The sequence below is a fragment of the Leptodactylus fuscus genome, chromosome 6, assembly GCF_031893055.1.
Source record: "Leptodactylus fuscus isolate aLepFus1 chromosome 6, aLepFus1.hap2, whole genome shotgun sequence".
In the NCBI taxonomy this organism is placed as follows: domain Eukaryota; kingdom Metazoa; phylum Chordata; class Amphibia; order Anura; family Leptodactylidae; genus Leptodactylus; species Leptodactylus fuscus.
In genome coordinates this window covers 153,486,606-153,497,941 of record NC_134270.1, presented here as the reverse complement: position 1 = coordinate 153,497,941, position 11,336 = coordinate 153,486,606, and the positions used below count along the sequence as shown (strand labels likewise).

Sequence of the window (11,336 nt, the reverse complement as noted above, 5' to 3'; positions counted from 1 at the left end):
AAATATCTATCTCCTATCTATCTATCTATCTATCTATCTATCTATCTATCTATCTATCTATCTCTCTATAATCTATCTATCTATGTCTCTATCCATCTCCTATCTATCTATCTATCTATCTATCTATCTATCTATCTATCTATCTATCTATCTATATTCTATCTATCTATCTATCTATCTATCATCTATCTATCTATCTATCTATCTATCTATATTCTATCTATCTATCTATCTATCTATCTATCTATCTATCATCTATCTATCTATCTATCTATCTATCTATCTATCTATCATCTATCTATCTATCTATCTACGTCTCTATCTATCTACGTCTCTATCTATCTCTTATCTATCTCTCATCTATCTATCTATCTATCTATCTATCTATCTATCTACAGTCCTATGAAAAAGTTTGGGCACCCCTATTAATCTTAATCATTTTTTGTTCTAAATATTTTGGTGTTTGCAACAGCCATTTCAGTTTGATATATCTAATAACTGATGGACACAGTAATATTTCAGGATTGAAATTAGGTTTATTGTACTAACAGAAAATGTGCAATATGCATTAAACCAAAATTTGACCGGTGCAAAAGTATGGGCACCCTTATCATTTTATTGATTTGAATTCCCCTAACTACTTTTTACTGACTTACTGAAGCACAAAATTGGTTTTGTAACCTCAGTGAGCTTTGAACTTCATAGCCAGATGTATCCAATCATGAGAGAAGGTATTTAAGGTGGCCAATTGCAAGTTGATCTCCTATTTGAATCTCCTCTGAAGAGTGGCATCATGGGCTACTCAAAACAACTCTCAAATGATCTGAAAACAAAAATTGTTCAACATAGTTGTTCAGGGGAAGGATACAAAAGTTGTCTCAGAGATTTAACCTGTCAGTTTCCACTGTGAGGAACATAGTAAGGAAATGGAAGACCACAGGGACAGTTCTTGTTAAGCCCAGAAGTGGCAGGCCAAGAAAAATATCAGAAAGGCAGAGAAGAAGAATGGTGAGAACAGTCAAGGACAATCCACAGACCACCTCCAAAGAGCTGCAGCATCATCTTGCTGCAGATGGTGTCACTGTGCATCGGTCAACTATACAGCGCACTTTGCACAAGGAGAAGCTGTATGGGAGAGTGATGAGAAAGAAGCCGTTTCTGCAAGCACGCCACAAACAGAGTCGCCTGAGGTATGAAAAAGCACATTTGGACAAGCCAGCTTCATTTTGGGTGAAGGTCCTGTGGACTGATGAAACAAAGATTGAGTTGTTTGGTCATACAAAAAGGCGTTATGAATGGCGTCCAAAAAAACAGCATTCCAAGAAAAACACTTGCTATCCACTGTAAAATTTGGTGGAGGTTCCATCATGCTTTGGGGCTGTGTGGCCAATGCCGGCACCGGGAATCTTGTTAAAGTTGAGGGTCGCATGGATTCCACTCAGTATCAGCAGATTCTTGAGAATAATGTTCAAGAATCAGTGACGAAGTTGAAGTTACGCCAGGGATGGATATTTCAGCAAGACAATGATCCAAAACACCGCTCCAAATCCTCAGGCATTCATGCAGAGGAACAATTACAATGTTCTGAAATGGTCATCCCAATCCCCAGACCTGAATATCATTGAACATCTGTGGGATGATTTGAAGCGGGCTGTCCATGCTCGGCGACCATCAAACTGAACTGAACTGGAATTGTTTTGTAGAGAGGAATGGTCCAAAACCCCTTCATCCAGGATCCTGGAACTGATTAAAAGCTGCAGGAAGCGACTAGAGGCTGTTATCTTTGTAAAAGGAGGATCTACTAAATATTAATGTCACTTTTCTGTTGAGGTGCCCATACTTTTGCACCGGTCAAATTTTGGTTTATTGCATATTGCACATTTTCTGTTAGTACAATAAACCTCATTTCAATCCTGAAATATTACTGTGTCCATCAGTTATTAGATATATCAAGCTGAAATGGCTGCTGCAAACACCAGTGTGCTGGAGAACATGTGCAGGGGAGAGGAGAAGGATTTATAATTCTCCTGTCCCTGTCAGGTCAGATAGCCCCAGTGGAGGGGGTCCCATGGACTTAGATGATTTCCCCTTCAAAATCAAAATGTGCAGGATTTTTTCCTCTACTGATTTTCAGCAGGCACCGTGGCGGAGACTCTGGTGCATATGTGAACATAGCCTTCCTTTTAGCCATGCTCCCTTCATAATTCCCTAAGAGGCAACTTAGTAGTTTTTGTAGGCTACACTTCCTTAAATCATACCTGCAAAATCTTCCAAAATGTCTTCAAAAGGGGGAAGTGCTAAGAAGGTGCAGACTGCCGGTGATTTTCCTATCATACGTACCAGGGCCGGCTCCAGGTTTTTATGGGCCCTTGGGCGACCCTCAGTGGGCCCCTTGTGGAGCAAATCATGTGGCAACAGTAAAAAAGCAGGTACCACAGAGACCCAAATATTTTATTTAGAAATAAAAATATGTAAACTTAGAAAAACACTAGTGCAAAACAGAGAAAGTGCAAGATATCAGGGAAACTTTTGAAAAATTTGCTTCTCTGTAAGTTGTAAACTTCTAAACAATTTTAAACATTTTATGCTAAGTTTTGCTAGATCTTTAACAGTAGTTACTTTTTTGGCACAGCCTCTGCTGAGACACTATTAAAGGGTCTCAGAGGCCCTTGCTCTCCATAGCCTGTATTGAGACCCCCTAATAAAAACAGCTGAAAATTCCATACCCCCCTTCCCCCCTGCCTCTCTCCCCCTCCCCCCTCTTCCCCCCTCTCTCCTCCTCTTCCCCTCTCTCCCCCCTCCTTCTCCCCCCTGAAGAATACTCACCAGCGAGGAGCCCAGTTCTGTCCTTCTTGCTTGTAGGAGAGGTGAGAGTCGGACACTGTGCGCCGCTGCCGCCGGACGAAGCGAGTGACGTCACCAGAATCATGTCCCCCCAGCTCTGCCCCCAGATTCATGTCCCCCATCTCTGCCCCCAAATTCATGTCCCCCCATCTCTGCCCCCAGATTCATGTCCCCCCCATCTCTGCCCACAGTTTCATGTCCCCATCTTTGCCCCCAGATTCATGTCCCCCCATCTCTGCCCCCAAATTCATGTCCTCCCATCTCTGCCCCCAGAATCATGTCCCCCCATCTCTGTCCCCAGATTCATGTCCCCCCATCTCTGTCCCCAGAATCATGTCCCCCCATCTCTGTCCCCAGAATCATGTGCCCCCATCTCTGTCCCCAGATTCATGTCCTCTCCATCTCTGTCCCCAGATTCATGTCCCCCCATCTCTGTCCCCAGAATCATGTCCCCCCATCTCTGCCCCCAGATTCATGTCCCCTCCATCTCTGTCCCAGATTCATGTCCCCTCCATCTCTGCCCCCAGATTCATGTCCCCCCATCTCTGTCCCCAGATTCATGTCCCCATCTCTGCCCACAGTTTCATGTCTCCCATCTCTTCCCCCAGTTTCATGTCCCCCATCTCTGCCCCCAGTTTCATGTCCCCCCCATCTCTGCCCCCATATATTAGTGACCATATAAGACCCCTGAAAATAATAAACAAAACTAGTGCAGTGGGTGCAGGGTCCATTGTGAGTTCTGCTATGGGGCGGTATAATGTATACATCCCTTACACCAGTATATAACTTGTGGAGATAAGAAGGCTATCTATACACAATATAAGTAGTAGTAATGCAGTAACAGGTAGCCTACTGATGCGGAAAATGTGGACTTTCATTTTCAGTAAACATTTAGCCATGTGTGAAGCTGTAGGCGTACAGAGAAGTACCGTGCAGCTGTAATAAACAGATGAGTGGCTATAAACTATACTTCACAAACAGAAGAGACACATTAGAAGAATGATGACTCTGACGATCCTGGACGTATTATTTATCAGGCTTCTTCATATGAAACTAGATCTTAATCTGAATGTTTTGCAAATTGTAAATGACTATGTTGCAACAGATGTGCCAAATATTAGGATGGTACTATCTATATACCATGCTGTACCCCATAGCGACCAATCATGTGTTGGTTGTTCATTAAAGAAGAATTTTCACCACCTTCAGCATCTTCAACTCTTGCATCCTGCAATAGGTGGTGCTCTACTGATTCTGGTGCAGTTGGAATTTTTTCTCTAGCCCTTACCCTTCGCGAGCAATCATTTCCGTAAGTTTGAGCACAATTATGTTTTCTGCTGTCAGGTGGGAAGTCCCTATGTGTGTGCTCCATCCAAGGACCGCCCACCTGACAGTGGAGATTATAATTGCGGTGAAGATAAAAGAAGCAGTTACTCAGGTATGGTGAGGGCTAGAGAAAAAATTCCAACTGCATTGGGATCAGTAGAGCGCCACTTATTGCAGGGTGTAAAGAGTTGGAGTTGCTGGAGGGGGTGAAAGGTCCTCTTTAAGATTGTCTACACTAGAAAGCAGAGAGGAACCCCCCTGGACCCCACTCTTCCATAGCCTTGTACTGTCAGGAAGCGTTCCTCAAAGTCCAACGATGATCCTAAGTAGTAAGGTCTGCCCTTCTGACAGTGGAGGGATACGGGTGCCGAAACTAGTAGTACCGATATCGCCAGCACTGCGGTTCATACAAGCAAAGCTGACAGTACTCTGAATTCTCTTACTGTACTTGTTTTGGAAGCAATTCGGTGAATAGGTCCAGACCATGAATAAGCAGCTCTGTCTGCCTTTCCCGCAGCAGGAAGTCACAGCTAAGTCTGGATACTACTCAGCAACTGAATCATGTACACCCAAACAATTTTATGTAGTCGACTCTTTTTCTGTCTGCAGCTGAGAAAACCCCTACAAGCTTCCCACCCACACTAAACAGGCTCGTACAATAGTATGCAGCTGTCAAACATTCTGCCATGTTAATTCATGGGCAAAAGTTTCCAGTCATTAGTAACAAAAAAAAGTGATTTCAAGGTTATTAGAGCTGAATATTCTAATTTTGGCAGGATGCTGACAGTCCCTTGTATTATATTGCAGCATATCGATAGGGGCTGTCTAGCTATACCTAAGATAACTATCTGCCAAATGCATGTTTGGCAAACAACCACCCGACCTGAGTCCCCCAACTGGGAGAGGGAATAGGGCTGTGTTCTACCTGGGAACAAAAGGATTGGGTAACTGAAGTCCAACAGCCTGAGTCTTACCTTTCCTGGAATCATACAGGAGGCTCCCATATATATTACATGGCTGGCTGAACCCAATCAGCAGGTTCAGCTGATATATATAATGTGCATGGCCAGCTTTAGTGAGACATCCCCTTTAAAGAAGACCTTTCTCTGCCCCAGATTCATGTCCCCCCATCTCTTCCCCCAAAATCATGTCCCCCCATCTCTGCTGTCAGTTTCATACCATTCTCCCCCCTTCATCTGCCCCCAGTTTCATGGGCCCCCTTCATTATGTTCCCCTCAATGTTTAACACAAAAAAAACACGTATATTCACCTTCCAACGCTCCCCCGCCGCTTTCTCCGCAGTGTCACTAACAGAGTTGTAGGCGCGATGTGACGTCATCACATCGCGCTTACACAGCCACTAGTCGGAGCGGCGTGACAAAGCAAGGAGCTGAGCAGAGACAGCTCCCTGCTTTAGTCGCGTATGTATTCAACTCAGATCTGCATCCGGAGGACATGCGTTCTGTGCTGGGGCAGGCAAGTGCTGGTGCGGGCAAGTGCCGGGGAGCCCCCAGAAGCTCTGTGGGCCCCGGCACTTGCCCGACTATGCCATGTGCTGATGCCGGCCCTGATACCTACAATTCTCACAGGTTGGGGGGTGTTGTCTATATAAATAGGTGGGACACACCCAATAAATTTACACAGTGTGATACTCCCGCTGCTTTTTTCAGTCCTTAAGAAGAGAAGTTCTGCCCTGTATCGATGTGAATAAAGACCTAGGGTGCACTAGAACGCTTATGCACACTCGGCTTTGCTATATCAGATGGGCTGACCGGCACACGGTGTAGTTGAGCAGAACTGGCTCAGCACTGCTAAGTCTCTGCATTCCCATAGGAATGCATTGGCCAGCCTTCGGCCAATCAGCGCTGGCTCTGCCGGAGGAGGCGGAGTCTAAGGTCGGACCTGAATGGAGACTGGTGTGGAGCGATCTTAGACTCCACCTCCTCCAGCAGAGCCAGCGCTGATTGGTCGAATTCCGTACTCTTGCCAATCAGCGCTGGCCAATGCATTCCTATGGGGAAAAGTTAGCTTGCGAAAATCGCAAGCTGACAGGGATTTCCATGAAATAAAGTAACTTATATGCCCCCAGACATGCTTCCCCTGCTGTCCCAGTGTCATTCCAGGGGTGTTGGCATCATTTCCTGGGGTGTCATAGTGGACTTGGTGACCCTCCAGACACGGATTTGGGTTTCCCCCTTAACGAGTATATGTTCCCCATAGACTATAATGGGGTTCGAAACCCGTTCGAACACTCGAACAGTGAGCGGCTGTTCGAATCGAATTTCGAACCTCGAACATTTTAGTGTTCGCTCATCTCTAGAATCTACGATTTATTGTCTTCACTCATCAAGAGAATGGATATCAGTCCTACATATTACATGTTATACAGCACCATATAAAGGTGTAGGAGGAACTCTAGAGCTGACTGTCGGACATGTAAGGAGGTGTAGTCTTGTAACACTGACACAAGTTGTTGTTGATATCTCTACAGCTTTCCGTTGGTGGAGATAAGTTTGGTAATTTGCAAACTCTACAACTTGCGGTCGATGAATACATTTACAAAACAAGATACAACTGAGTCGTCTAGAGTCTCGGTGATCTTACAGTAAGGAATCCTCATCTATCATGATGGTGAAGGCTTCTTTCTTCTAGATGTAGAAGATACTTGAATGTATAAACCTACAGATTACCCCTCCACTAGATTTTACCTTTGTCTCATCAGTCCATAGAACATGTTCCCTGAAGCATTGTGGAATATCTAAGTGGTCTTGGCCAAACTTGAGACAAGCCAGAAGTTGTTTTGGACTGCAATGGCTTCTTTTGCATTGTCCATTTTGTCCAGTAGTGGACACCTAAGACTCATGTAGAGGCTTCAGAAGGCCCATTGTTCTTGGATTGCCCATGCTCTTGGAGTCATCTCATAGGAAGGGTAACACCAGTTTTAAATATTCCTTATTTGTCTAACCATGGATTGATATATGCCCAGGTCTTTCCAGGAGGTACAGTTCACCCTAAAGCAGCTCATATATATATATATATATATATATATATATATTAGATATATGTTGTCCAAACTCAACAAACCATCCAATGTGAATGGAGTCCTGACTCTCCCCTATGGCAGATATCAGGGGAGATATGACTGGAGCAGATGGATTGCAGCTGCCCATTTGTTATGTTCATTGCCATACAGCTTTCTCCTCTCCTATCCCATACATAAGCTGAGCATGCATGTGTTTGGGAAGATCGGGGAAGACTGCTGTCAGCTGAGCCAGCATTATTTGACAACTATCCCATATGTATAACCCGCTCAAGTGTTTTTATCTTTAGAAGAACAGATTTGTCAGTAACCAGACGTGGTGTGCCTTTATTTAACAAGCAAAACACTTCCAGTCTGATGGACTTAACGGAGACGTCTTTCAAGGCACAAGCATTCTTGGAAGAACCAAGTGCACGTGTATGGTCGCGTGGGGTTGTAGGAATAATTGCTATTAGTTAATAAACATGGTTGTCTACTGAATGCATCTTTTGTATGTGATCCATACTTATGTTTCTCTTTCTTTGTCTAGGTGGACTTTACTGACCCCTCACCTACTTTAGGCGAAATTTTACGCGATGGTGGATTTGTATGCAGTCCCGAGGATGATCAATCACAAGAACCTGAGAGTTACAACAAAGTTTATTCTGTTATCATCCCAGTACTCTACAGCCTTGTTTTTGTGGTTGGAGCACTGGGCAACAGCCTTGTCCTCTTCATTCTGACAAGGAACCGTCGCTCCCGATCCAGCACGGACAACTTCCTCTTGCACTTGGCCATCGCTGACTTGCTGATGCTCTTTACTTTCCCCTTTTCTATTGCAGAGGCTATTGTTGGGTGGGAATTTGGAGATTTTCTCTGTAAGGCCGTCGGAGTCATCAGCCGTCTAAATTTCTACTGCAGTAGCCTCCTCCTGGGGTGTATCAGTATTGATCGCTTTCTGTCTATAATCTACGCTATTCACACCTTCAAGAAGCGAAGCCTTGTGACCGTCCACTACTCCTGCTGTATTGTATGGATCATTTGCTTTTTGCTTTCGATGCCCAATATATTTCTTTTAGGAGTCCAGCGAGTAGACAATAACACGTGGTGCACGTACAACCAAAGCCATTTTGCCACTAACCATTGGTGGCAAGCCGGGAGATTTGTGAATCACATTGTGGGGTTTCTCCTTCCCATGATCGTCATGACGGTATGCTATACCCATATAATAGTCAACCTATGCAGGTCCCCAAGGCGAGAGAAGAAAAAAGCGGTCAGAGTTGCTGTTGTGATCACCGTTGTCTTCTTCCTGTGCTGGACGCCGTACAACGTGGCGGTATTTCTAGATACTCTGGAGCAAAACGAATGGATAGAAAGTTGTGCGATTTATAATAACGTGGAAATGGCGATAACCGTTACGGAAGTGATCGGATACATGCACTGTTGTCTCAATCCCTTGCTCTACGCGTTTGTGGGGGCGAAGTTTAGAAATGACGCTCTGAAAGTCTTAAAACACATGGGGTGCAACAAGTTACAGATGTTTGACAGGGTCGCAACAGTCAGCAGGAAGAGCAGCAGCATCGACTCTGAGAGTCGGACAGTCATCTCCAGCATCTAAAGACATTACATGATGAAAGAGTGTGGCTTAGAGAGGACCTTTCACCCCTTCCACCAACTCCAACTCTTTACATCCTTTATGCGCCACTTCACTGGTTCCGTAGAATTTTTTTTCTCTAGCCCCCGCCATTCCTGAGCAATCTGTGTGGTTATTTTCATTCAAGTTATGCTCTCTGGTATCAGGTGGGTGGCCCTTGTCTTTCTGCCCCAGCCCAGGACCGCCCACTTGACAATAAAGAGCCTAGTTGTACTGAAACTAACAACTCTTATAGCTCAGGAATGGCGGGGTTAAGAGAAAAACTTCCAACTGTGCTGGAATCTTTGGAGCGACTCCTACTGAAGGATGAATTCATCTGTCTCTTCATGTCATCTCAGACAGACTGGATAATAATGAGATCAGGACTATATCTGTAGAAACCATATCATCGCTTCCAGGTCACACCAAATATTGATGGGATTTAGATTTCTCTTTTCTTCATTCTCTTAATTTTATTAATAGCTTAAAAAAATTAAACTGTTAACCCCTTTGTTTCTGAAACCATTCATATTTTGCAGTATTTTTTTTTCAAGCCTGCCTAAATTTTTTGCACATCTCTGTCTAGTTCAATCCTCCATTCCTGTATTACATTTTACAGATATAGTGACGATATTGTTTCAGTATATAGATAAGCAATCATATTACATGCATATAATCATAGTACCGCTCCATACGAGGTCTTGCCCTATAGAACCCTATAAGGGACCTATAGAAATCGACGAGTCCGTTCTTTCAATCTAATAGTGAAAATTGTGGCACTGCGTCTAGGAAATACAAAGCCATAGCAAGGCGCCAGGTAGCGGCGCACAGTGTCTATACGTGTGTGTAACATTGTAACGGTTGTATATAACACTGCTGACATGTATATTGCCTTAATAAATGCTATGCTAATGACTTGAGTGTTTTCTAGTGTTTTTATGGATAATTCTCTTTTTACAGAACATGTTTGCTATGAGCGAAGTCACGTGTTGGGAGTAGAGAAGGGTAACCCTATGAGATTCATCTTGCGAACATTTGGCAATTTCGCCACCTGTTTAGTTTTGGATTGTTCAGTCCACACTGAAGTTCTATTATTATATTCTGGGGTTTCTTTACACTCAGAGTAGACGTGAAGGCTCAGGGGAGATATGGAAACATAATAAGCAATGATACTCACCATCCCTTACCTCTCCTGGGCTCCCTTGCGGAGAATGGTGCAGAATTTCAGCGCTGAGAAAAAAGCCTCCCATTGACTTCAATGCTAGCAGAACAAGGAACCCATTGAAGTCAATGGGAGGTTTTTTTTGCAGCGCTGAAATTCCGCACCAAATTCCTCCATGTGAATGAAATAGCCAGTAATATCTGCTACTCATGACTGCAATGTGTGAACCCAGCCCTGAGCAGACCTGAATTACTCATGTTCCTGGCAGCCTGCTAGATACTTTCACCTCGCTCTTCAAAGCATGTATTGTGGTACTACCCGAATTACTCATGTTCCTGGCAGCCTGTCATGTCCTCTCCCCTCACCCTCCAACGTAGGTTTGGATGCTACAACCGACTCTTGAGTGTTCACAGCTTCTACATTGCTTAGTATACAGACATGTATCTGCAATCTACATGTATAGTATCTCATGTTACTAGACGGTAACAATATACAGTATATAGCTCAGTAATAGAGTTTTTGCCTTTGGTGTGTCAGTAGTTACTGTATCTCCATATTTTACCATGTCTTATATTATTGTATTTTAACCCAATAGTGACAAAGTATTAATATTATAGATGAGCGAGTACTATTCAAAACGGCCGTTTCGAATATCACGCTCCCATAGGAATGAATGGAAGCGGCCGGGACACCGACTTTGCCGGCCGCCGGCTGCTTAACCCCCTGCGTGCCGGCTACGTCCATTCATTCCTATGAGTGTGTGCTATTCGAATCGGCCATTTCGAATAGTACTCGCTCATCTCTAATTAATATCACATGAAGCCCATTTTATTACTACAACTCCATTCAAAGGGGGTTTTCTGGACTGTAATCCCATTTTTTTTTCTCTCTCTGTCTTCTAAAAGCCATAACTTTTTTTTTATTTTTCAGTTCACAGATCCATATGAAGGGCTTAGTTTTTGTGGGACAAATTGTTCTTCGTAATGATACCATTTAATATTCCGTACAATGTACTTTGGAAGCTGGAAACAAATCCAGAATGGAGTGAAATTAGAAAAAAAACTAAACTGAAACACCCCCCCCCCCCCCCCCCCGCCAAAACTGCATTTGCACAACATTCTTACGGGCTTCGTTTTTACGGCGTCCACTGTGCGATCAAAATGACTCACCCTATAGGGATCACAACGTACTTTTTTTTTCCCTATCAGTATGTCTTGGTAGAATAGGAGGAATTTCATGCAAACACGGGGAGAACATACAAACTCCTTGCAGATGGTTTGTCCTTGGTAGGATTCAAACCCAGGACTCCAGCGTTGCAAGGCTGCAGTGCTAACCACTGAGCCACCATGTTG

At 43.9% G+C, this 11,336-nt stretch overlaps 1 protein-coding gene across 1 annotated transcript; it reads left to right on the top strand.

The window, feature by feature from the left end:
- Nucleotides 1-3,846: 3,846 nt before the first annotated feature.
- CXCR5 (C-X-C motif chemokine receptor 5) lies at nucleotides 3,847-8,807 on the top strand. Its single transcript, XM_075279125.1, has 5 exons — nucleotides 3,847-3,969; nucleotides 4,189-4,282; nucleotides 7,157-7,169; nucleotides 7,501-7,627; nucleotides 7,740-8,807. Exons 1-5 carry the CDS (start codon nucleotides 3,847-3,849, stop codon nucleotides 8,805-8,807), a joined length of 1,425 nt encoding a protein of 474 aa, XP_075135226.1.
- The last annotated feature ends 2,529 nt before the right edge of the window (nucleotides 8,808-11,336 follow it).